We start from the raw sequence: 27,653 nt of genomic DNA on the forward strand, positions 1-27,653 counted from the left end.
GTATGTTAAGTCATTTTAGTTCTAACTCTTTGTGACCCCGTGGACTGTAGTTCACCAGTATCCTCTGTCCATGAGATTTTCCAGGCAAGAATAATGAAGTGGGTTGCCATGCCCTCCTTCAAGGGATCTCCCCTGACCCAGGGATTGAACGCATATATCTTATGTCTCTTGCATTGGCAGGCAAGAGACATTTACCACTAGCGCCATTTACCACGGGCCATTTATCATTAGTGCCACCTGGGAAGTCCATTTGTAGGGTCAAGGTTAACTCCATGGGGTGTGGTTTCAGGCCAATAGTTGGTCTTCAGGAGGCCAGAAATTGCATTAATTGGGAATACTGAGAAGAATTACATTGTTGGAGAAGGTCATCCAGAGGACCTCACAGTTCATTGACCTCTAGGCTGGACTCAGGCAATCAGATGCTCCTTCTCTTCAGCCCCACATCTCATGCCCTTCTTGTGCTCAGAGATGCTTCAAGGACATAAGCTTGAGAAAGCGAGGTGTTAAGACCATCAGGATAGGAAATGTGATTGAACCCCATCAAAACCTCTCGTTATAAACTCAAGATTCTGGGGGTGGGTGCAACGATGTATCCAAGACAAGCCTCCTATGTAAGTTCTGTTGCTTATTACACCTGCCGCCTACATTCTGATGTGGCTGACTTTGCCTTCTGTTTCCCTTGTCCTCCACGTACTGGAGTGCATGCTCAGGTGCTTCAGTGGTGTCCAACTCTTTGTGACTCCATGGACTATAGCCCACCAGGATCCTCTGTCCATCGAATTTCCCAGACAAGAATACTGGAGTGGGTTGCCATTTCCTTTCTCCAGGGGATCTTCCCTGCCCAGGGATCGAACTGGTATCTCCTGTGTCTCCTGCATTGGCAGGCAGATTCTTTACCCCTGAGCCAATGGCGAAGCCTGTTTGGAGTCAGTGTCAAATCTCACCCAGGGAACTCCCAAGGAGATTCCAACCAAGAGACATTAAATCTCAGTGTATTTGATGAAATAGGCTTCTCCTGCTGGCTGTTTTATCAGGTTAGAATGCCTCCTTCCCTTGACTCAGTTTTGCATGTTGACATCTTAACATGCTCAGCTAAATTGCCCTTTCCTGCAAAAGACTTCCCCAAGGGTGAGCATGAGGCATTTATGCATATGTATCACAGAGCAGGCTCCACCTTCTACCCGCATCAGAGCTCTGCCTTCCAGTCCATAGGTACTCACTGAGTGTGCGCATGTGACGGGAACTGTGCTGGCCTAGGGGACAGCTTCTGGAACAGAAGAAATGCAGTGTCTGAGCCTATGGAGCTCACAGTTTTGTGGGATGTAATTTTTTTTAAATTTTATTTTATTGTTTGCCTGTGCTGGGTCTTCTTGCTGCGTGGGCTTTCCTGCAGTTGTGGTGAGTGGGAGCTATTTACTCTAGTTGTGGTGCACCGGCTTCTCGTTGCACCAGCTTCTCCCTAGAGCTCAAGGCTCTAGGGTGGTTGACCTTCAGAAGTTGTAGCTTGTGGTCTCAGTAGCTGTGGTTCTCTAAAGCACTGACTTAATAGTTGTGGTACATGGGCTTAGTTGCTCTGCAGCATGTGGGATCTTCCGTGATCAGGGGTGGAAACCTGTGTCTCCTGCATTGGCAGGCAGATTCTTTACCACTGAGTCATCAGGGAAACCCTGAAGTATGTTATAAAAACACTTGTGAAAAGAGAGCTTGGTGCTCTGTCAGGCTCATTCTGCATTGTTAACTGACTCAGTCTGCTGCAGATGCGTTAGCTGGACAGCCGCAGAGGGTTGACTTCATGGAGTTTAGACCAATGTGTTATAAACCCTTTTGAGTTGGGGTCTTCTGTCCGGTGTCATTTATCAACAGAAGGAGACCAAGTTGTGTTCAAAAGCAGAGGACAGTCATAGTCTTTGGTCAAAGAATGGAGAGATGGAAGCAAGCTCTAGAGCACACGCTTTCCCAGACAGGCTGTGGATGGGGCGTCTTTGTGGCGGTCCTGTCTGTGGAGGGAGGGGCGGAGTCATCTTTGGTCTTGCACACGTCTGTGGCTCACAGCCAGATGCCGGGTGCAGCATCTCTGCACAGGGTCCATTTCTGCCATCTTGAATTGAGGTGCCGTGTGCAGTGCTTCTCCTCAGGCTGCTTGGCCAACTCAGTGGATGGCTGCCGTTCCCTGCTGGGAACTCTAATCTGATGCGTTAGTCACAAGACCTCTGCACTTGGCACTCTGTCGGCCAGTTAAAACTAGACTGAACACAGAAGAAGAGGTTAGAATTTATCTCCTACACTCCATCTTATTTTCCTTGGGGGACCCCAATGGGGTTTGCTGGTGACAGATACTCTTGCCCTGGGATCCCCTTCCCAGAGAGGCCTGTTCTTGGCGTTAAATGATCTGTGGTTGCCACCTTAAAAATCTTTATCAATTTTAAAAAGTAATTTTATTCCTGAGCTTATGGCTCCCCCACCGTTTTGTGTCCTGTCACCTCCTGGAAAGGTTCTAGGCTGCCTATCAACTCCCCCCGCCAACCCTGTGATGCTCTTGGCCTTGATCAACCTCCACCTCCCCATCCAGCAATCATTCCTACTTGCTGATCAGGAGACACTGGGTCATGTTGGAAGAGCAGGCTTGGGTCGTGCTGATGCCCCTAGTCTACGGGTGGGGCCTGGGTACAACACAGGGGTTGTGGAGATTGGGCATTTGAATCAGCATAATGTTTTAGGGTGCTCCTCCCTTAGACCACCCTTGCTGTGGCATATTCCACATCGAATTTGACCAGGGCCACCCCCCATGTAGATCTGTCATCAGATCTGCACACCTATAGGAGGTGTGAGTGCTGCCCAGCATGGAGATTGCAGTCCCTTGGGGAACTCCTGTCCACCCCACACTGGGGCAACAACCTGCAGGAAAGGGAGGTGGACTTCCCCCTCTCTGCTCTTTTGGGGGCACAGCCATAGGTCCAGTGAAGGGTGGTGGATGTGGGCCACTGGAACTTCTCTGAGTCACATGCACTCAGCCAGAACTATTCCTGTGCCCAAGGGGGCGTGGCATTAAATAGCAAATAAAAAGCTTTATATTTATCTCTTTAAATAGCACCTTTTTCCTTTTAGTAAAAGAAGCCCTCTGCTCCCACTACCACCACCATTTTCATTTGGCACTAAACCTTGCAAATTATGTAGCCCGTCTTGCTCCCAAAGTCAGTAATAACCATGGTTATCCTTTATCACAGTGACCACGTGCTAGGAACATGTCATCAGATCTGCACAACTATAGGAGCCAGGAACCTTGAAGATTTCCATTTTATTTGAGGATAAGGCCCAAGTAAGGTGCGCAAGCCCCACCTGAGTCAGGTAAGTGGCCAAGCTGGGCTCTGACCCCTAGTGTGTCTAACCCCAGTGCTGAAGTGCCTGACAGCTAAGGCTGAATGGAGCCTCACAGATGGCTGGGGTGCAGTTAAGAATCTGTGAATTGAATGAATGGATAGAGGAGGTGGATGCAGGAATAGAAATCACCCCAGTACCTGCCTTCTTGGGCTGTGTTTAGGAGAGCCCAGAGCCTGAGCACCCTGGGCCTTCGAAGCCGGAGGACACGGGAGTGTGGCAGGGCACAGGGCTGGGCTGGCGGTCCTGAGTGGGCGGCAGCACGTGACCACCTGCAGCTGCAGAGTGATGGCGAGTGAGCAGCATCCCTGCCTCTGCTGGCCCTTCCTCATACACAGGGCCTGGCCATCTTGTGCCCAACTCTGGTAAAACACCATTTTGTTTCTGCCTCACCGTTTGCTTTTCCTGTTATTTTGTGAGCTGTTCTAGGTGTGCTGAATTCCTGTTGTGTTTGGAGAGCATAGAGCTTAGGCAAAAGATACACAGTGTCCAGGAAATCCAATTCATTTCCCAGGGGACTGCCCTCCCCACCTCAAAGGCTCCTCCTCAGTCTTTCTTGCCTAGCCCCTGAAATTCTACCTTGGATCTTAAATTGGGTGCGTTCAAACCCTGTTGGTCTTTATTTTCCCAAGTGATGGAATATGGAAGCATGCCCTTTCTCAAGGTTTTATTTAAATATTATTATGACTTCAACCACAGTACAGAACATCAGGAAATGTTGCCATATTGGCTTTCCACACTCAAGTAGAAGGGATTATATGTTTGGAATTACTCAGATTACCAGCAATTTTGATCAGTTTTTTTTTTTTTTTTTGCACCATTCTGAGAGCAGAGCAAAATTAGAATTGCCTGTGTTTGTAGTCTACTATGTATTTGAGATAATTAAAAATTAGCCCATGAAACCATAGAGATCTTTATAGCAGCAGGATTGGAAAGCTGCATTCCCCTTTAGGCAAATGAACTGGACTTTTATGACAGTAAATACGAAAGCGAAATCCAGCTGCACATTTTATTAAAACTGCCATCGTTTCCTGGTCACCTCTGCTTATCTGGCAACCTTCTGGAAGAGTCACCTCTGGTCATATCTTATTAGCAACCGGCAAGAAAATAACTAAAAATAATCGGCTGTTGAAATGAGTATTTAAGCCTCGAAGACATGCACTCTGATGACTGTGCGTGACTGTGCGGTGGCTGCGCTCTCGGTCCTGCCTCCAGTTCGGTTCCACTTCTCCGCTGCTGCTTTAAGACCGCAGAGCGCCCCAGCGGCCAGAGGCAGGGGAGGGGGGTCCCCGCTCGCCTCCGCTCCTCTCGCTCCTCGCCCGCCCGCCCGCCTCCCAGCCAGGGAAGGTTAGCGAGGGATCAATGTGATTCGGGCCGCAGGAGAGGAAAAGATGAGCCTGCCCGCCCGCCTGCTGCCTGGATGCGGAGGCTGAGGGCCGGCGCACGGGAGGCCGCTTGCTGCGCAGTCGGGGCGCCGGGCGCCCGGGATGAGCTCACGCCCGCGAGTGCGGCTCGGTCCACCTGCCGACCTGCCGGCGGCCCCCTGAGCTGACGGCGCACCTGGGCAGCAGCCCCGCCGGCCCGCTCTGGCCGCAGCGTTGGGCGCGGCGCCCGGGAGCAGGTGTGCAGGAGCGCGGCGCGCGGCGAGCGCAGCCCTCGCCCCGGAGCCCGGCCGCGCCGCGTGCCCGGGCGGCTCGGCAGCAGCGGCGGCGGCGGCGGCGGCGGCGGGCGGGCGGCGGCCCCCGGGCGGGTGGCGAGCGAGCGGAGCCGGGCGGAGCGCGGGGGGCGAGGCCGGCGCGGCGCTCGCGGGAGGCCGGGGAGCAGCAGGGGCATGTGGATACTGGCCCTCTCCTTGTTCCAGAGCTTCGCGAATGGTGAGCCTTTCGGTTTGTGATGAATTTCATTTCTTGGATGGACCGGGATGTGGGGGGAGTGGATGCATGGACGAAGTCTCTCCCCTTTCCTCCCCCACCAGGGTTGACATTTTCAGGCTTTTATTTTTAAGAAATATTATTTATATTTCTTTGGGGGAGGAGAGGAAGCAATGAAGAGAGACCGGGGGAAAAATTGCTCTGTAATCATTTAAAGGCGCTTACCTAGCAAAGTGACAGCTCAAGCTAACTCCTATACTAGCTAGCTGCCTCAGTCAGAATAAACCAGGTTTGGTAAGAAGAGAGACGGCAGGATGGCCACTTGGACACCTCGCAGCCTCCAAGGGACATGGCATTCCAAGTGCAGGCAGGTGGAAGGGTCATTTCAGAGCGTCTGCCTTCAGATTCTAAGCTTTTTGAGCTTTTTAAACATGTGCTTTAATTCTGCTGCAATTGATCTCCAGCAGCAAGAGAAACCTTTAAGAAAGATCTGTCCTTCTACCCGCCCCCACACCCCCCCCCCTCCAACCTTCTTGGTACTAGAGAGTCCCCACCATCATTTATGTAAAAATATGCGCTGATAAGCATTACATCATCTGAAATGTTGACAAATTCTGCAAAACACCTGTATAGTTGTAAAAATGAAATCCGTGAATATTGCAAATAGCATTCCTTTTCCTATACCGATCTGATATTTTATCTTGAAATGCTTTCTTCCTGGATATTTGAAAAGCTATTGCTCTTGACTGAGTCAGATCCAATTAGCAAGTGTGACTGCACCTTCAGTTGCCTGTCACCGCGTAAATATGAACTCGCATGTATGAATGGCTTCCTCTCATTTGGGAACGAGAGGAAATTGTCATCATTTGGCATTGCCTGGGAGTAGCTACAGCTGAGATTCCCATTTCAAATTTCAGAACACAAATCTGCATAAAATGTATGACTTGCTGACAGTTAAAATTAAACCATTAAGCAGAATCCCCTACCCAGAAGGGAGGAAGTGGGAGGGAGGGGGTAGAAGGAAAGAAAATCTCGCCCTTGTGAGAAAATACCAGAAGCCAGGGGGAGGCTGGAAGATTCTCCTGAAAGATGCACAGGGCAGCTCTGAGTGTCAGCTGCATTGAGGTACATTTTCTTCGCCTACCAGGATGGTACTTAAAAAATCAACACACTGACAGGCCAGGGGAAATGCATAAACTTTGTAAAATTAAGGACCAAAAAAAAAAAAAAAAGATGACTGAGAAAAGGTAAGACTGGGAGAAGGGAAGCCTGAAATTAACGTTAAGATGACACTTCACTCTCTAATATCACCTAAAGCAATGTGTTCAAAACTTTCATGTTGAGATTTCCTAGCAGGAAAGAATTGCAACAAGTTCTGACATGACACCCATCTTTCCCAGAGGGCACTATGCCTCCTCTGCAGCCTCGCGGGAATTTACCTAGGGGGATAGATCTGCTGGAGCTAATGTGTGGTGATGCATGAGGAAAGGCGGCCCTTTCTGCTTTGCCAACATGAACTCAGGGAACACAGAGAAATGCTCACATACGTGTTCCAGAGCCACGGAGCCCTGACGGCCTGTCTCACCTGTCCGGGCGTACCCCCCCGGGGTTCCCTAGAAAGGCCTGGGCTCCAGGATGAAACATCATTTCTACCCTATTGGGAAGTATGTATTCCGGGATGAGCAGAGGTTGTGCTTCGGATGGTCAGTCAATTGGTATCTGTTTTATAGTTTCATACTTATACATGACAGAAATAGGTCTGGTACTGTCTCCGAGACAGAGATGCTGAGATGTGTGACTTTTGTTTTTGGAATCAGTTTTACTAAAATAATGATAGAGTCATATATAATGAGCAAATTGTATAAAACCTCAAATAATCTACTTGGTGGACAATATGTACAAAGACTATGTAAGTGCATTTATATTGAGTCTAATGAGCCTTATCTTCTTACACCTTTTTCAGGACCCTTAAAATTGATTAATAATCACCATTATTGATACTATAATGAATACATATAGATTTCATAATATGAGACAGAGACGGCACATGCAAATGAAAATTTTATTTTGCTGTATTACATGTTGTGATCCAGAAGGATATGGAATCTTCTATATAAAAATGGCCCTCTCTTTATAAGATGAGGCATTAAAAAAAAAAGGCCTGACTGTAGAGCTTTGGACTCTTTCATTTGTGGGGGGAACTAACTTTAAGGAGTTTCAAGGAATGATGTTCAATGCATACTGTGGAAAGGATCATAAAAATATATAGTCATGTCAAAATGAAATAAGAGTCGAGTTTGGAATGATGTTTGTTCATAGGACCATATTTCAAAATGTGAAATTAAATGGTTCTTACCTAACTGAATGAGACTTGAAAAACATTGAGAGATTTTTTAAAAAATGACTGTCATTTCTTGGCCTACCTTAATTTAAAAAAATTCCTAATTAATGTGATAAAAGATCTATGAATTCTAATAACCAGAACCGATTACTACTAGGCCTCAGACATCAAAATGTCTGACATAAAAAAAAAAAACCTAGTTGTGAAAGATTATGCAGTTTGATATTTTGGGGTACTCATAAAATAAGCCCACAGTGTGTCTGCATTTTAACTATAGACAACACCATTTTTCCTACAGATGTAATGGAATGTACATTGTTTTTTCTTAATGAAAAGCATCATTGCTGAACAGGCTGCAGACAGTATTGGGGGTAAAACAGAGAACAGTCCCTTCATGGGTTAAACCCTTGAATGAATTACCTCACCTGATCAGGTGCAGTCATCATGCATTAAAGCAGACAACTTGTCCCGAAATGTTCTGGAAATACTCCGAGGGAGCTTCAGCTACAGAGCCAGGAAAGGGGGAGTCCCTATACGTACAGATAGATCTCACAACCTTTCCTTGGAATGGGATCACACTGCATTGTGTTTTATCACAGTTTCTCTCGGCTTTAACCCTGGTGAGAACATTCTAGTTTACCATTCTTGTTAAAAGCATAGGTGGGCCTTCAGACAAGCAGAATAATGACTAATAAGCAGACTTATTCTGTATAATACATTCTTGCGAGTACCCTTGTGTCTCTGTTGTTAGGTACACATATGTCCCTGACAGCATCTTTTTTCCTGAGCCATGCAGTACTGGGCTTTGCCATTTTCAGGGAGCTTGTGGAGCTTAGAGAGGGTGGGTGCTGGGCAGAGAAGGGTGTTTGTCAAAGGGCAAGTGGGCTATGCAGAGCCTTTCAGCATCCCCTGTCATATCCACAGGGAATTATGTGCCGAAAACTTGTATTTTATTTAAATTTAGGAGCAGGCATTTATGAGTGCAAATTCACCTTCAGGGTTTTAAGGTGATTTTTATTTATGTAAATATGTGGAAGTAAGAAAAAAAATGTTACCAGGTGGATAATTCCAGGGCTTCCTCCCCATTTCTCCCTCTCCTATTTTTATTGAACAGATTTAAATTCTACCCCAGAATTATACGGTTCAAAAAATTTTTCTAGGTCTCTTTAGCTTCTGTGCCCCTGCAAGATGCCCTATGTAGGAAAACAAAATCCCATGTAGACCTTTATTAAATGCCAGCCAATCCTTCTCCACTTCTTACTCTCTCCTGGATGTCACTGTGGTGTAACTGCAGTTTGGGGCTGCCTCGGAGACTCAGTGACTTACTGGGCAGAATTGGTGGGCTGATCCAGGAAATAATGGTGACCGAAGGGGGAGGGGAAACCAATCTAAATCCCTAATTCCAGGACCTCCAGGTAGCTGTCAGAATGCTTTATCATTGATGTGTCTGGATGAGATGCAAGGAATATTTCCTAAGGAGACTCAGGGCAATGGGCCTTGGACCTCCATGCAAAGCAGAGAAGGAGCGCGCGCGCGAGAAAAATAAATAGGGAAGGTCATTTTATAGAGACCTAAGACTACAGCAGGAAACTGGAAATTGATGTTGGAAAAGGAGAACGGTGGATCGTCCCAGTGGATGCATTTATAAAATCTACGGCATCCAGATTTCACAAAATGAGCTGAATTCTACGGCTGAGATTATGAATGCGCCTCATAAATAATTAATAGGCAGTGGAAATAATACAGTTAGCATTAGGTCGGGCAGAGCAGTCGGCATGCCCCCGTGCCGGGTCTCAGGGGGGCTCTCGGCGGGGCAGCGGGGAGGCCCCTGGCGCTCGCTGGAGGGCGCGGCGTCAGGGCATCTTCGCGGCACCGCGCTGCGCTCACGCGGGCTCCGGGTACCGGCTGCACCGGCGACGGCGGGAATGGGGAGATGGCGAGGTGGTGCTACCTGCATGTCAACTGTGTCCCTACCACAGGACACTAGTGGGCGGCAAACCTCACAAGACTGGTGCGGCCGCCTTCAGCCGAGCAGACGAAGGCTCCTCGCCGCCCTCGAGGCGCGGGGCTGAGCTCGGCTGCCGGAGCCTCTCCTCCCCGCCGCATCTTAAGTTCGCCTGGTCCAGCCTCAGCGGTCCGGAGTTCATCCCAACGGGAGCAACCGATGCGCGGGCTACAGCCGCGGCCGGCGAGGCAGGGTCCGCAGTCTTTGTTCCCAACGTTCCCCAGGAGGCCCGTAGCAATCTACTGAAACCCCGGAGGTGCAGAGAAGCGGGGAGGCGGTGTCCGGGGCTGGGGAGGGGGGCCCGCGGAGGGCTCGCTTGCATCCCCCTCCCCTCCGGCCTGGCGGGAGCCCGGCCCGCGAGCGCCTCCTGTCGGCGGATGTGGCCGCTCGGGCGCAGCCGCGCGCCTGATTGGCTGACCTTCCAATGTCATTCCGGAGGCGTCTCCACCTCCCAGTCCCCTCTCCCCCCTCAGCTCCGCGTGCTGGGGACAGGGGTGATCCCGGCGCGCCTCTCCTCTGCAGTCCAGCCGTCCCTGCAGACCAGGGCTCCGAGCCCAGGCCCCCCTCCTTGCTCCCCCAGGCACACTGGGCATCACCTGTTCGCCTGGACCGCGTGTTAACTCTTCACATTCCAGAGTACCCAGCACAGAAATTCTCATCTTAAATTCTCACTTTATCTCTCCTGCCCCTCCCCCATACTTACGTTCTGTTCCTTAATTTTGCAAAACATGACAACATTCAGATTTGCATCCCCTTGCTGAATTTATGGGTTAAGTAAGATAAGACATGAGGATGGAAGGTTCCAGCAGCCCGACTTGTACCCACTGTTTAGTTCTGAGTTCCTTCGGTCGGTGGCTCACGGTCCACCCTCTCTGGGCGGGGGCAGAGCCACCCGGCTGGTGCTGATAACCGGTTTGGGGTTCAAAGGTCAGGAGGTTCAGAAAGACTGGATTCAGAGACCTGCTCCCCCTCCCCCTCAAAATTAGATTCCTGCATTATCCTGGGTCCTGAAACCTCGGGTTTTCCTTGATAGGGTAATCTGTAACTCTTGTTTATTTGGTGCTTGGTTGGCTAGTGTCTGCCTCCCTCACTGGAATGCGAGATCCACAAATGAGGCTCCTACCACGCCAGTGTGTGTCCTTAGCACGGAGCAGAGTGCTTGCAGGGTGACTACAAACAGATGTCCCCTGACCAACAGCAAGAAGGGAGAGCGTGATGGGCAGAGCTTTCTCCCCTCCTCCGATCCCTCTTCCCGCCCATCTGCCTCTCTCTAATGCCTCTGTCTATCCTTCCTTGCTGTCCCCGTTTGCTTCTTCTCTATCCGCATCTCTAATTCTACTGTATAAGCCACCGTGAGAAGCGCACGAAAGCACCAGTATGGATTCCTTGGCTTCTGCCATCTTGTCTGATGTACTGACTCCCTGGCTTTAGAAATGTTTATTTTCTAAAAATGCTTCTGCGGCATTTTCTTCTCTTTTCCAAACTGGATTCACATTTGGAACATGGGCTAGGACCTCATCACAGTTACATACCAATGATGTAATTACTTTAGGTGCTCTTTGTGACCTGGATTGGGTCAAGTGTCACAGAAAATAAGTCAATAAATGCATCGGACCCCTTGTTCTCAAGTGTACACGGCTAAGTGGTACGATTCAAACATCCTATTCGAGGTTTAAAGCCCTGTCGCATTCTGAAAGCCAGTCAGAAACATCAAACCGACACATAAGTTTCCCTAGGGGTTCCTGGGAATTCATTTCTCCATCAAAGAGCCACCCAGGACATCAAAACGAAGCTCAGCTTCTTAGGCCTTAATCGTCTTTAAAAAAATCACATTACTGTTTTCTTAAGCATTCTATTGATGTATGGGTGTCTGTCTCATCACTGTCTTTTTTTCTTATTTTGGAGCAGAACCAAATGTAAAAGTTGGTTCCTTTGTCAAAGTAACATGAAAGGAATATGATTTAACATTAAAATTGCGATTTGTATTCCAACACGAATCAAATTAGGTGTCTGGGAGATTACAGTATTTATCATTGTTTGATTTTTTTGGAGATCTCTCTTTATCCTATATTGATCAATACTTACAATTAAAAAAATTATTCATTTGGATTAATTTTTGGTCTGTAAGCCCCCTGTGTTCTATAAATACATATCTTGGTGTAATGGAGAGGGATAAATGGGGCTGACAAGACAGATGATGAGATAAGAAGAGGGAAGAGGCTACTACATAGAGAGGCAGGATGACAGGGATTAATGAATCTTGCCTGCATCCCTATTTAAGTTATTTTTACGCAGAAGACAGTGAGTTAGATTTAAGAGTGAGCAAGCAGTCCTATTTATAGAAAGCTGTTTTAAAATGCAGCGGCTGGAAAAACGAAAGAATTGAAAACGTGAGATCACCTCCGTAGGAAATGTGGGCTTCCCTTACCTTTCCAGCACCTTAGAGACTTTTTTTTTTTCCTTGTGGAGGGGAAAATAAAGCACACCAACCCTTGCAGAAATATTGAGAAATGGCTTTGAACTCTGCAGAGTATTCTTGAAATGCTCTCAGGACTTAAGTCCATGTCAGACTTGGGAGGTGGGGGTGGGGAGCCAGTATCTGTATCATTTGGAAACTGAGCTTGGGTAGGTCTGAACAGAGGAATGAAGAGAAGGGAGCATGTTGAACTTGCAAGGCTGCTACAGATGCTTACTTCTCAGTGAGCATCGCCTTTCTTGAAGATGCTCAGCAGCAGAGGATAGGAGAGTGAATCTGCATGCATGTTTAAAGGAGAGCGATTATTAAGAGAAGTGTTCATGTTTAGGATCTTTTGATTATTGCAGGCTCCTCTGTTAATCAGATATTACATTTCGGAGATTTAAAAAAATATTCTCTTCTATTTGGCCAGTCCAGATGAGGTCGGCCATGTCACACAGGCTGGCTTGATTGACATTAACGTTCCCAGACAAAGAAAAATGAACACACTTGCTCTTAGGAATGAGATAGTCTTCCTTACTCAGACTACATTTATTCTGGGTAATATTTTGGTTTTACTAGCCCCAAGTATACATTGTTTTCTATTAATGATAGAATTCTTGAATTTGTATTGAAATGCTGCTGGTTTGTAGATAGGTTGAACATCTGAACAAAAGCCAGAGCTACCCCAGATTATGATACATGAAAGGCATTATTTTTAATTTTGTGAAGAAATGTCTATGCAATGGGTTGTTTTGTAGCCCATCTTCCCAGACTATGGAACAGGCAGGTTTGATGAGGTGATGGAAAGAGGCTTGAATGAATTAATTGCAGATTTTGGTTCATATGAGCCTTGCCTCTTTTAATATTAAAATGGTGAACCAGGAAACAATTTTAAGCTTGGCTTTACAGAAAACTTAAGGAAGTCCTCTTGTTGTCCACTGTGCATAAATATTAATACTAAACACAGTGAAGTCAGTTTATAGTTTTTTTCCTGGATACCTGAATCTCAAATTATTGGATGCTTCTGCAAAACAACACTGGTGGTAAATAACACTCTCAGTGAAGAACCCCATGACTTCAGAGTCCCCAAGTGTCTTCTGCATCCTCATAGACTGAGTGATGAACCAACCTGTGTGGGTGGCTCCTGTTTCATTGAATGCTGGCCAAGATGGCCTATGTCACACCCTGCAGAGCTGTGTCACTTGAAATGGCTAAAGGCAGTGGAGACTCAGCATTGATTCCTTTTCCTAATATTGAATAAAGCATTGATTTTTCTCATGGGACCTGTTTTTTCACTCATCACAGGGACTTCAGGGTGATGGGAAAATTTTTACAATTATGTTGCAAGAGAAAGGCAAATCATGAAGATAATTAGAACCATGGCAATTTGCTGTGTTTTTAAATTTTACTTTTTTTTTTTTAAATGTAGACCTGAGCTCTATTGTGGAAGCCTTTGAGTAAACACACTTTCTCATTAGGGAAACTTGAGACTCATTTCTTCTCTCCACTCTAGCCCCACTGTGGCATGATTTGATCTTGAGTTCCCATAAGACACCCCAAACCCCAGTCTGCCTAATTACCATGTTTATTTCTTAATATCAGCTGTAGAGCATTTTTAATAACTGATTTGTAGCTGCCAGGGTAGAAATAACGATGCTTTGTAATATTACATGGGAGACTTCAGGAATGAACTGAAGACCCCAGTGATAACAACCACAACCAACTTTACTAGTGAAATGAGCAACTTGACTCCATAGACAGGGCACAGTAGTGTTTTTTTGTCACCCCCCCTCGACCTTGTCACAGCTGGTTCCTGCAAAGGGGAGCCATTTGTCTAGTTCTTTGGCCAGTGAAAGAAAACGTGTAAAACATATGAAATGCGCTCTAAGATACAGAATTATTCTTTCATAAATGATTCAAGTTGGTAAAGCCAAAGATAGCAGGTGCCTGTCTGGTACCTTGACATGGAGGCAGAAGGTGAGTAAGGTGGTGAATTACCAGTCATGTACATGCATATGTTATGACTCACCAAGATCAATAGCTATCAAATCTTTGGTGGCTACTGTTTTAAAATAGGCTTGGTGGATATTTATATGTAGAAATGAGGGTAGAAAATTTTGACCTAGAAGTGATCTTGGTATTTGTTTGGGGTAATTACTTTGATCAGTAGTTGGTTCATCTATGGCCCATGAGATCTCGTATCACCGACCACCACCAGCTCTGACTTGGAATCACAAGAGACCCCTTCTCCTCCTCCCACCCATTACTGCCACATCACTCTGCCACCCCATCACTGGCGATGGGAAGGTGGGAATATGCTGTAGACCTCTGGGATATCAGGTGCCTGGAGGCCATGGAAGTTAAGGTTTATGGGAAGACCAAGCATATGGAGGAAGGGGCTCCCATATCCAGACAGCAGTTTTGTGAGCTGGGAGGAGAGTGCCACACTGACTGGAAGCCAGTCTGTGGATGCCTTGAACCGTGTTCCAGTTTGTGGTGCCTCCAGGCCAGGATCAGGGCTACTGGTTCTCAAAGTGCAAGTGGGCTGGGTCAGGGAGAAGTTTGGGCATTTCCTAGAAGGTTTGTCTCCCATGAGTCTCTCACAGGAGACTCTGGTTTGTTGTTATCGTGGCTGTTCAGTCACTCAGTCGTGTCCGACTCTTTGTGACCCCAGGCACTGCAGCACTCCAGGCTTCTCTGTCCTTCACTGTCTTCCAGAGTTTGCTCAGATTTGTGTCCTTTGAGTTGGTGATGTTATCTAACCATCTCATCCTCTGCCACCCCCTTCTCATCCTGCCCTCAATCTTTCCCAGCATCAGGGTCTTTTACAATGAGGCGGCTCTTCGAATCATGTGGCCAACATATTGGAGCTTCAACTTCAGCATCAGCCCTTCCAATATTCAAGGTTGATTTCCTTTAGGATTGACTGGTTTGATCTCCTTGCAGTCTGCAGTTTGAAAAGCTACTGAGGTCTAACTCTGATATGTGTTTTTTCCATTTTTTTCCCTCCCCCAGGGGACCTTCAGCTTGACTATGTATAAGGCTTATGTGATCTTTTGTGTAGCTGGTTGTATAGTTTCCAGCTCTGATCACCGGAGGGTCTGGGTCAACAGTTCTGGGGTGTGTAGGCCAAAGTCTCTCTGTTACTATTCTCCCAGGTGGTGAAACCCAGCTCCAGAAAAGCATGCTTGGGAAGAGACTGCCCAACCCCTGATGGAGGTAGAGGGTCAGCCAGACAGTAGCTAGAATGTTTACCTGATACGGCTTCATGACCCCCAGTGCACTGTTGGGGAGCTTTGTGAAGTGATTTACTGAGAGGGCATACGTATGTGGGGCTGGGGCTTCATTGACTCCCACAAAGATTTGGACAGCTTTAGGGAGAGTTAGTTATGGGGGCTGGTAATGGGGAAGACCCTGAGTAGAGGGACCTGTGATCCCAACCAGGGACTTCTAATTTAGATGCTAGTAGCTTGAGAATCCAGGTGGCACTAGTGGTAAAAAGCCCACCTGGCAATGCGGGAGATGTAAGAGATGTCGGTTCAATCCCTGAGTCAGGAAAATCCCCTGGAGGAGGAAATGGCAACCCACTCCAGTACTTTTGCCTGGAGAATCCCATGGACAGAGGCACCTTGCAGGCTACAGTCCATGGGGGTTATAGAGTCAAGCACAGCTTAGCATACACACAACTTGAGAATCATCTGTATATATATCTACTGTCTATGATTATTTGTATCCAAATGTGTATATGTGTGTATATGCGTGTACATAATTTTTCCTTATTGTTTTAGTATATTTGATATCTAGGTTCATTGCTAGCATGTGCTATGCTGATATACTTGGTTCTGTTTGTGTTTTCTCATATTGACCCTTCTTTGCTAGCAGCTGGAGGCCTGGCAGAGAAACCTTTTGAGCCTAAATGTAACTGCATTCAATGATCTCCGAGCAAGAGATCAATGGTGGGAAACCATTTGGGTGATCATATTGAAAAAGCTTAAGATATGCACCATGGCCAAACAGATTTGGGTCTGTTTGCAGCTTGAGGTTCTGCCTGGATCACCCTGGGAACATCACACGTGCCTTCTTTCCCATATCAGGGCACAGAAGCTCCTTCCAAAGCCAGGAATAAGGGACTTGGGGATCATTTGCTCATTGGGGTTTTCTTGACCTCCGCTCCCTTCTTTTAGGTAAATGACCCCAAGTGGACTGTGCTTGTCATATGAAGTACTGTCATTAATGCTGGGTTGTCATAAAAAGAGAAAATGGCACATAAGGACATATATTCATTTTAGACCTTGTCATGTGTATGATAAAATTGAGGACAGTTATTAGTGGCAGAATAATCTTTTCAAAACTCCATGTCCTTGATTTTTTAACTAAAATAGACATGAACGTGTGCTGGAGAGAGGCCTCAATTCAGAACCTTTAAAAATAAATTTTTGTGTCCTGAGATCTTATTTTAGATTATATTAAAAATAACTTTCCCTCCTAGGCATCTGAAACAAGTTGGATGTTATAAACCTTGGGCGATTTTATTGTGATTCATGATAGAAATTATTCTTACAGAGCGGCTGTTTTGATTTTTAGCTTTAGAAGAAAAGCAGTATGAAAGACATTGCGGGCTGAAAAAGTGTAATTTCTGCTTACTCATAAGTCCCTGAATTAGGGTAGACACTGCTTCTGTGCAACAAAGGACTCTTGCACCTCTGTTCCTTTAAAAAGGAAGGAGGGCTTTGGGTTCAGAAGTCACAAGCTCTGCCAAGGGAGTTCATAGAAGAAGATATCTGTTTAAAATAGCTCACAATTCCTCTCTGATTTGGAGTTTTCACAGCCTCCACAGCTTGGACAGACTGCTGTCTTTTAAATTTTGTGCAGATGAGGTCAACCTTTTTCCATGTCTCCTCCATGGGAAAGGTCATAAATGTTTCTATCAGCAAGTTTAATAACCTTCAAGAGATTCTCGAGTAATTGTAAATGGTTAAATACTTTCTTTAGAAAAATTTAAATGACAGATTGTGTGACTCAGATTTATTATTAGAACATCATCACAACCCATAGGAAGTATTTAATGCAGGCTTTAATAAGCGTTGAGTGTTTCTCCCTTAGGTTTCTAACATCTCTCCATAGAAATAAACATGATTAGGTACCATCCGACTAATGGCCAAGGCAGTGCAATGAATCTATTGTAAGTGGAGATGCATTTGCAAGAACTGGAGGGGCCTTCTGTATTTATTCACTCATAATCATTTTCACCTGTCTCTTGCCCTCCTTAGATACTGGGAGCAAATAATCAGGGCCTTCATGCATACAGTGAGAGTGTAGGAAGAAAGTGGTATTTCCCTGGGGACTAGGGGCCTTCCCTGACTCTGTTGATTATCTCAGTCACAGGAGGTTTGCCCTGACATGGACGAGTCGGGTACACTGCTTTGGTTCCCCAGCCGCTCAGGACACATTGAAGTCTGAAAGCAAGGAATGGTGTTCTTTCAGCCTGGGAGTGTCCCCCACGGGGGTTGCCCACAGAAGCCTGCTGTGTCTTTCTAGAGATCCCTGGATGGGGAGAGGCTGGTATTTATAATTATTTTCTCCAAATTGCACAAGCATAGGTGTTATGGGTTATTATAAAACTCTAACCCAGAGACAGCAGATATCAACTGCCTGAAATTCTGTGGAATTATTATTTTAGGCTCATTATTTTGGGCAGATGGGAATGAAAGACTCCTTCCCTCCTTTTATGATTTGATCATTTTTAATGCTCCTGACAAATTGTGTTCTTGAGTTAAATCAGCATTCTAACCAGTGCAGTGTCACCCCCTCAGGGATATTGGGCAAAATCTGGAAACACTTTGAGTTGTCACACCTCCGGGGAGAAGGGGATGCCCCTGGCATCTGGTGGGTAGGCAGTGAGTGTCCTACAGTGGACAGGACCGCCTGTCCCCACCCCCAAAACAAATAATTTTCCGGCCCAAAATGTCAATATGCTGAGGTTGAGGACACTAAGTTAAATAGTCTGGAGCCTTGTCTACAAAGTAATATTGGTTTTGTGCATCTCTATGGATGCTAGGGGCTCCCACGTGGCTCAGTGGTTATGAACTCCCCTGCCGATGCAGGAGACCCGGGTGTGATTCCTGGGTTGGGAAAATCCCCTGGAGGAGGGCATTCTAACCCAGTCCAGTATTCTTGCCTGGGGAATCCCATGGCCAGAGGAGCCTGGCAGGCTAGGCTAGTCCATAGGGTCATAGAGTCATACGTGACTAGTGACTAACCAACAACATGAATGCTAGTACCGTGCTGCAGAGAAAGAAAGGATATTTCTTCTGCATCTCAGTAGTAATTCCTTTGGCTGCAAAAACCATAGCTGGTAATGCTTGCCATTGATTAAGCTTTATTTACTATTTTTTTTTAATGAGCAAAAGAGAAACAAAACCCCAAATCTCTGTGTCCCCTTCTTTTGTCAGTTACTAGGATGCCAAGGTGTTCCTGGGTTCCTCCAACCATTTTCCTTTCACATGATTATGCTAATTAGTATTTGATCAGATGATTAAATTATAATTCAATTAATCCTGTGTGCTAACCGCTCCAAATGCATTTTCTCTCTCGCCTGATTACTTCGTGTCCGGAGAGCCTTAAGCTGAAGGCTGTGGAGCTCTGCTCTTCCTGGAGATGTGATCCTCTTTGTTGCCTGATGAAGGGAGAAGGGGATATTTTGTCACCTGCTCTCCCAGGCGGAGGCTGGACTGCGGAAGACTCTGAGAAGTAGAAACCCTGGTTAGAAAGCGCCTGTTATGTGAGGGCATTAGATGCAGAGAAACACAGGAGGAGGAGGAAGCTGTGTGGCTTCAAAGGCCGCCAGCCATTTTCCCGGGGGAGAGGGACTTCCCTGCTTGCATCTCTCTCTTTTTCTCGTGTCCTATGCACACAAGCTTTCGCTGTCTGTGGTGGTCCTGGAGGGGTGTCTCTGTGTTTATTTCAAGTGTGTATTTGCTTAAAGAAGGAGCCCACCATTTTGTTTTTGTCTGCTTTGTGTTTTAACAACATGGCTCAGGGTGTTGGTGAACTCATGAAGCCTGAGCTCACTTAGTGAGTTTGCTTTTCCAAGCAGGGTATTTTAGGTTGGGTGACTTTGAGGTCTGTTGAGTTAAATGCTTATGAAATGCTTTCTGATATAAGGAGGTTTCAAATGTATGGGAAAGAATGTAAGTGAAAAGTATGGATGGCGGTGTTGTTATTAGTGGATTTCTACTCTATGGTGAGAGGTGACCAGGGCTTAATTTTGCAGTTCAGTGGGCTTAGTAAGTTTCCCAGGTGGTGCTAGTGATAAAGAACCTGCCTGGCAATGAATGCAGGAGATGTATCAGGAAGATACCCTGGAACAGGAAATGGCAACCCACTCCAGTATTCTTGCCTGGAAAATCCCATGGACGGAGGAACTTGGTGGGCTACAGTCCATGGGGCTACAAAAAGTCGGACACAAATGAGCACTGAACTTAGTAATGATTGGATTTTTTCTTCATATTCTGTCACTTTTTTGCCCTTTCGGTTCAGTTCAGTTGCTCAGTCATGTCCGACTCTTTGCGATCCCATGGACTGCAGCACACCAGGCTTCCCTGTCCATCACTGACTCTTGAAGCATGCTCAGACTCATGTCCATTGAGTCAGTGATGCCATCCAACCATCTCATCCTCTGTCATCCCCTTCTCTTCCTGCCTTCAATCTTTTCCAGCATCAGGGTCTTTTCCAGTGAGTCAGTTATTCACATCAGGTGGCCAAAGTATTGGAGTTTCAGCTTCAGCATCAGTCCTTCCACTGAATATTCAGTACTGATTTCCTTTAGGATGGACTGGTTTGATCTCCTTGCAGTCCAAGGGACTCTCAAGAGTCTTCTCTAACACCACAGTTCAAAAGCATCAATTCTTCGGCACTCAGCTTTCTTTATAGTCCAACTCTCACGTCCATACATCACTACTGGAAAAACCATAGCTTTGACTAGATGGATCTTTGCTGGCAAAGTAATGTCTCTACTTTTTAATAGCTGTCTAGTTTGGTCATAGCTTTTCTTCCAAGGAGCAAGGGTCTTTTCATGGCTGCTGTTAGCATCTGCAGTGATTTTGGAGCTCCCAAAAGTAAAGTCTCACTGTTTCCATTGTTTCCCCATCTATTTGCCATGAAGTGATGGGACCAGATGTCATGATCTTCGATTTTTGAATGTTGAGTTTCAAGCCAACTTTTTCACTCTCCTCTTTTGCTTTCATCAAGAGGCTCATTAGTTCTTCTTCACTTTCTGCCATAAGCATGGTGTCATCTGTGTATCTGAGGTTATTGATATTTCTCCCAGTAATCTTGGTTCCAACTTGTGCTTCATCCAGCCTGGCATTTCGCATGATATACTCAACATATAAGTTAAATAAGCAAGACGGCAATATACAGCCTTGACATACTGATTTCCCGATTTGGAACTAGTCTGTTGTTCCATGTCCAGTTCTAACTGTTGCTTCTTGACCTGCATACAGATTTCTCAAGAGACAGGTAAGGTGTCTGGTATTCCCATCTCTTTAAGAATTTCCCACAGTTTATTGTGATCCACACTGTCAAAGGCTTTGTCGTAGTCAATAAAGCAGAAGTAGATGCTTTGTCCTTTGCATTAGCATAATGGGATAGTCTGGTTATGAGAAAGGTGACTAGACTATGTATAGTTGTTTTTCCTATCAAATGTATATGTGTTTTGATTTTGTTGGAACTTATGACATCTTTAAGAAGGGGCCACATGGTGATACTATACATCATTGGTTCCCTATACCTCCTTCTAAGAAAGCTGGGCCATAAGAATTAATGACAATATAGGGAACCAATACCTGCTTAAATTTTTACATCCTGATACTCCAAAAATTGTGCCAATGTCATTTGAGAAACTAAAATCTCTTGGTTTTCTTTGAAGCGAGAAATTCTGCTTATAGTTCTTACCATTACAAAAATGATTAATGTGGAAGGAAATTCACATTTATTGAGTATGTAAAGTGTCCAGGCATGTAGCTTATGTTATGTACACCTGTTTTATTTATTAGTCATAATAGTGATGGTGATGTCAACAATAATGGCTGGAATTATTTATTGCTAGATGTGAGGTTCTACTTTAAGAGCCCATGGGATTTCCTATGATGCTCAAAGCTTTGTAGGAAGGCAGGAATTGTTGTCATTGCCACTGTAAGGAAGGTGGGATTAAATGAGTGCTATGGGTTCCTCAGGGCTTCCCAGGTGGTGCTAGTGGTAAAAAATCCACCTGCCAATGCAGGTAGACAGTGCGTTCAATCCTTGGGTCAGGAAACATCCCCCTGGAGGAGGACACGGCAACCCACTGCAGTATTCTTAATTAGAAAAATCCCATGGACTGAGGAGCCTGGTGCGCTACAGTCCATAGTTCACAAAGAGTTGAACGTGACAGAAGCAACTTAACACGCATGCATGGGTCCCTTCGCTGTTAAAAGGCAGAACAAGGACTCAGCCTATGTCTGTTTACAAACCCACACTGCCATATGACCATCGTTCATTCCAACCAGTCAAATGAATAAGTACTTTGAATCTCAGTTTTACAGAATTTGAGGCCAGAGTTTAGAGATATTGATCATTGTCCTGAGGTCAATGGGACCTGGTATTCAAAGACAGAATTTTGAGCTCTTGTCATCTGAAGTCATAGATTTGTTTACTCCACATCATAAGCGTCCCCAAATCTTCCAAATAAATCCACACTTACTGGACTGTTTTTAAACTTTGAAGATGATGACATTAAATTTGCTTTAAAGTTGAATGATAGTTGTTTTGAGAATGTGCATATCAACCTTTAAGAATCAGTGTGTAAATGAGGAAAACTCATTTAATTTTCCCTGTTGACCCCCATTCACTTAATTTGAGTTAAGTAAGTAAGAGACAGGTTAATTAACTTTTATTCACTTTGGTGGTAGAATTATTTCCTGGTATTATGTTCTATTGTTGGTGTGCTTAGGAGTGAAATTGGAGTAAGGTGACATTTATATTACATTCATTATATGGAGGGTCCTCCCCAGCCCTGTAAGTTAAATCAGGTGTCTGTCTTTAAGTATATTATATTTCATTTGTCCTCAACTGACCACAGTTTTCTCAATGTCAAAATTTTAGAATAAAAATGATTTTGAAATTGGTAATTGGAGACTGAAATTGGTTGTGAGTTTTGTATCAGTTGAGGCTCTTATGAGAAGGACACAAATCAATTTTGTGCCTACGTGTCTGAGTCTTATTGTTTGTGGCTGATTTATTTCACTGAAGTATCCACGGGGCACATATCTTGAAGAATTCAGAAAACACTACTTAGTCTTACTTCCTGAGCTTGAATGGAACTTCTTATAATAAGAGTAATACCTGTGTGTGCCTGCGTGTGTGTGTGTGTGCACGCATGTGCCGTGTGGTGGTTACTGTCTTCTTGTTCTCTGACATTTAGATAGTGTACAGACTAATTATGCATGCAGGACATGTTTACCCTCTATGGAGTGCACATGTGATGAAAATTGCCCAGCGCTGTGAGTTCTCAGAGCTTGGATGGCCCAAGCTTTCCTTAGCAGGTGGTCGTAAGGTCATGAAGCTCTGCTTATTGTCTGGATGACCTCCTTGCATGACACACGCTGCCTGGGGTTCATTAGTATGAGGTTCTAGCAGAGTTGGGTCCTGGATCCCCAATTAGACCTCTGTTTTGGAGTTTGCCTTCAATCCTATCTGCTAGTCATATCTTAAACCTTGGGTCATGGTCCCAAGGAGGACCTGACTGAAAAGAGATTTAAAGATATTTGGGTATTGACTAAGTAACCTAAAGTTTATAACTATGTTGGAGTCTACAGAGTCACTTTTTTATCGAGTGCTGGATGAATCTATCTATAATATCTAGTTATACTTATCAAGCTCTTACTATATGCCATGAACTGGGCTAAATGTTTTATTGTATCAGTGCAATTCAGTTCAGTTGCTCAGTTGTGTTCGACTCTTTGCAACCCCATGGACCACAGCACACCAGGGCTCCCTGTCCATTACCAACTCCCAGAGCTTGCTCAAACTCATGTCCATGGAGTCAGTGATACCATCCCACTATCTCATCCTCTGTTGTCCCATTCTCCTTCTTCCTTCAATCTTTCTTTTCCAATGAGTCAATTCTTTGCATCAGGTGGCTAAAGTATTGGTTCAGCATCAGTCCTTGCAATGAATATTCAGGACTGATCTTTAAGATTGACTGGTTGGATCTCTTTGCAGTCCAAGGGACTCTCAAGCGTCTTCTCCAACACCACAGTTCAAAAGCATCAATTCTTCAGCACTCAGCTTTTTCTATGGTCCAACTCTCACATCCATACATGACTACTGCGAAACCATAGCTTCGACTAGACACATCTTTGTTGGCAAAGTAATGTCTCTGCTTTTTAACATGCTGTCTAGGCTTTTATAGCTTTTCTTCCAAGGAGCAAGCATCTTTTAGTTTCATGGCTGCAGTCACCATCTGCAGTGATTTTGGAGCCCAAAAAGTCTCTCACTGTTTCCCCATCTATTTGCCATGAAGTGATGGTACTGGATGCCATGATCTTAGTTGTTTGGATGTTGAGTTTTAAGCCAGTTTTTTCACTCTCCTCTTTCACATTCATCAAGAGGCTCTTCAGTTCCTCTTCACTTTCTGCCGTAAGGGTGGTGTCTTCTGCATTTCTGAGATTATTGATATTTCTCCTGGCAATCTTGATTCCAGGTTGTGCTTCATCCAGCTTTATTGTATAATCTCATTTAATCTTCAAGTGAGTCTTTGAGATAATTATTTACATTATCCTCATTTTATACTTGGGGGAAATCAAGTCTTACCAAGGCAAAGTGACTCCTCTAAAGCCATCATCATCATCATCTCAGTCACTTAGTTGTGTCCGACCCTTTGTGACCCCATGGACTTTAGCCTGCAGGCTCCTCTGTTCATGGAATTTTCTAGGCAAGAATACTGGAGTAGGTTGCCATTTCCTTCTCTAGGGGATCTTCCTGACTCAGGGATCGAACCTACATCTCTTTTGTCTCCTGCTGTGGCAGTTGGGTTCTTTACCACTGCAGCACCCACAAAGCCCTCTAAAGTCATAGATTCAGCTAGTGGTAGAGGCAGGATTTGAACCTGTGCAGTTCCAAAACTTGAATGCTATGCTGTCCTCATCAACTAATGAGCTCCTGATACCTGGGCTGGCTCCTGAGCACACACAGGAGCCTTAAAGTAGCTGTCTGGAGAGCTGGAAATACGAGTTATGCCAGAGAGTAGGGATGGGTCAGAGAGCAAACAGTGCTTTCTTCAGTTTTTTCCTGAAGAAAGATGATGGAAGAATGTGGCAGTGCAAGCACCATTTTGGACGTTTCAGGGTTGGTTTGTTCTAATCATAGCATTTCTGGAATCTCAACTCATTCCTGAGAAAGGACGCTCAGTCCGCAAAATGTGACCAAGCACCGGCTGCCCACCCTTTGTTGCGAAGCACAGATCGCCCTGCTTCCCAAGGTGCAGCCTGTGTCCCGTGTCCTGTTGTCTATTTCTATGGCGCCTGGATTAGACGTTAAGCACTCCAGATTTCCGTGGACAGAGCAAGGTGGCTCTGCCCCATAGTGATCTCAGAACCTGTTCATGCATCACCTGACTGCTGGTATTCCTGTGTGTCTTCTCTCCAAAGTGTCCCCTCTACCCATTTCACACAAGTGCCCATGTCGGCCCCATCTCTCCTTGTGTTGGAGACGTTAAACTTCAGGAAGCCCCTCATGAAACCCAAACCAGCCTATACGCTGCTGCGTCAGAGCAGCAGAGATCTCTGGAGAAGCTCTGCACACTGCCTTTCTGACTGATCTCATTGTACGTTGTGACCACAAACCTCCAGTGAGCCCTTGGCTCTGCCCGCAGCCCCACTTGACCACCCTGTTGCTTCCTGTTCCTGTGGTAAAAAGATTTCACACCTTCTCCTTCTTCTGGAAGCCTCAGACTCCCCTTCCCTTTCCAGACTCTTAGTCGATGACCTCCTGTCTCTTACCAAGATATCAGGAGACCCAAGTGAGTCCCTTGACAGATCTCTTCCTTACCCCACACACTCAGGTGTCTGCACCTGTATTGATGGCTCCCTTTTCACCCCGTTGGAGAGGGAGAGATTCAGCTATGGGGATGACCCAACATTGACTCCTGGCCTGGACAGGTGGGATCAGCAGCATTCTTTTAGTCGGGTATAATCACAACCCGGGTGAAAAAGACCCATACCATACGGGGCCAAACAGGGGTTGGACTTGGAAACAGAGTGAGCAGCAGGGGCTGCGGGAGGAGCTGTGTAGCATCACGAGGGTGGGGTGCCCCTTGTTCCTGCAGGAGGATGTGATTGGCTTGTTTGAATAGTTCCTGCAGGCTGGCAGGGAACTGAGCCTGATACTTAGGAAAACGTGCCCGATCCCTTGACAAGGAAGGTCATTTAGAGAGGAGTTTGTGAGAACAGAGGGAAAGGGGGAGCTAGTGGGTGAGTCATCTGAGGCCCTCCCCATTTTGCCAGATGGCAGCACTGGGCTGTCTCAGTATAAGGCTGAGACCTCCACCCATGCCCAGAATCACACCATCTCCCATCCATGGAAGGACTTTGCCTTCATGTTTGTGATCTCATTCTCAAGTATCTCCCCATTTTCCTCTCTTCCAAGTAACATACCACTGCCAGATGACCTCTCCTGTAAATATACTATCATGTAAAATATACTAACATACACCCCCCCCCCACCCCCCGGCTCTTGTCACAGTTTCTTCACCTTCCTCACTCTCTCAAACTGGTTGTAGCAAAATCGCTGGCAAGAGCTGCACGAATTAACTGAGATCTGGGATTCTGTTTTCCGCTTCCAGTCTGTGGCAGATGGATGTGAAGTCCTAGAGGACACGCTGGGGACACAGGCTGCTCCACATGCTGCTCGCCATGGGGGTTCAGCAGTCAGCAGAGCTGTCTGCACCCCAAGCACCGAGAACAGAGGGTACAGATCACACACTCGGAAGTTGCAGCGGCATCTCAGTTTCTGTACTTGTCTGACTGCAGACAGGAGACGAGCAGCTTGTCTGTGCACAATTGGACTAGGGCTGTCTGAGTCCACTTTATGTCTTCATCTCCCAGTGTGTCTTAAATACACCTGATCAGTGTCCTCTCTATGACTCTGTTGAATCTGCTTTTGACAAGGTCACCTATGACCTCTGTATTTCTAGTCTTCATCTTGTTCAACTACTGAGCAGCTTTCTACACTGCAGACTCTTTCCTTGAATCCTGGATATCGCACTCTTTAGCTTTCCCTTCTGCCTCACTAGTTTCTCCTCCTTGTTGTCTTTTCTAAATTCTCCTCTCTAGTTGAATGGTAAATGATTCAATACCCCAGGTCTTTGTGCTCAGCCCTCTCCTCTCCCCATCTCTCCCATCTGCATTGCTTTCCTATCTACACTTACTCTCCATGTGATTTAATTTAGGCTAAGACATTAAATATCATGTATATGCTGATGACCTGGAGAAGGAAATGGCAACCCACTCCAGTACTCTTGCCTAGAGAATTCCATGGATGGAGGAGCCTGGTGGGCCACAGTCCATGGGGTCGCAAAGAGTCGGATGCTGATGACATCCACATTCATATCTTTATCAAAGACTTCCCCTCTGAGCTCTTTGAGGGGTTCAGCGCTTCGAATCCAACTGCATGCTCATCATCTCCTCTTACAGATTTTCGAGGTCTTTCAGACCCTGACCTGTCAAAAACAGAACTCCTTGATCCTTCTCCCCACACCTGCTCCTTTCTCAGTATTTGTCATCCAAGCTGAGCATCACTAGAGAACCACTGCGCGGGATGAAAACCTTGGAGTCATCCTTGATTACTCTGCTTCCTTTATATCTCACATCCAACCCCCCCAGTGTGTCCTAGTGACTCGACACTCAGAATACGACCATTGCGTCCACCTCCATTTCAATTCAAGCTCGTCTTCTTCTTGCTTGCCTGGTCTGATCTCTGCAACAACCTGCCAACTGGTCTGTGCTTCCACTACTGCTTTCAACAGTTGGAGGTCCATGAACTAGCCAGAGGGACCTCTTTGAATTTTAAATCAGGTCTTGTAACTCCTCTGCTCAAAGCCTGTAGGGATATCCCATCACCCCTAAAATAAACTCAGCATCCCTGTTGCTGTTCAGTCACTCCAGGCTTCCCCTGTCCTTCACCATCTCCCGGAGCTTGCTCAAATTCCTGTTGACTGAGTCAGTGATGCCATCCAACCATCTCATCCTGTGTCAACCCCAACTCCTCCTCCTGCCTTCAATCTTTCCCAGCAGCAGGGTCTTTTCTAATGAGTCAGCTCTTTGCATCGGATGGTCAAAGTATTGAAGCTTCAGCTTCAGCATCAGTCCTTCAATGAATAGTCAGGATTCATCCTTACTGTACTCTAAAAGGCCCTGTGTGGTTTCACTCTGGCAGGTCACACCACAACCCACCCCATTTCAGCCACACTGGCCTTCTGGGTGTTTCTCCAGTATTATGAGCTTATTCTATATCAGCAAGTTTCACTACTGCCTTTTTTTTTTTTAAATTGGGGTATAGGTGTTT

At 45.9% G+C, this 27,653-nt stretch overlaps 1 protein-coding gene across 1 annotated transcript in view; it reads left to right on the forward strand.

Moving 5' to 3' along the window:
• Positions 1-4,678: 4,678 nt before the first annotated feature.
• The window catches only part of DSCAM (DS cell adhesion molecule), an 823,896-nt gene continuing 800,921 nt past the window's right edge, over positions 4,679-27,653 (forward strand). Inside the window, exon 1 of the mRNA XM_043875189.1 lies at positions 4,679-5,249. Within this exon, the coding sequence (XP_043731124.1) occupies positions 5,207-5,249 (43 nt within the window). The 5' untranslated portion in view covers positions 4,679-5,206. The remainder of the gene's footprint in view (positions 5,250-27,653) is intronic.

This window comes from Cervus elaphus, chromosome 19 (assembly GCF_910594005.1).
Source record: "Cervus elaphus chromosome 19, mCerEla1.1, whole genome shotgun sequence".
NCBI lineage: Eukaryota > Metazoa > Chordata > Mammalia > Artiodactyla > Cervidae > Cervus > Cervus elaphus.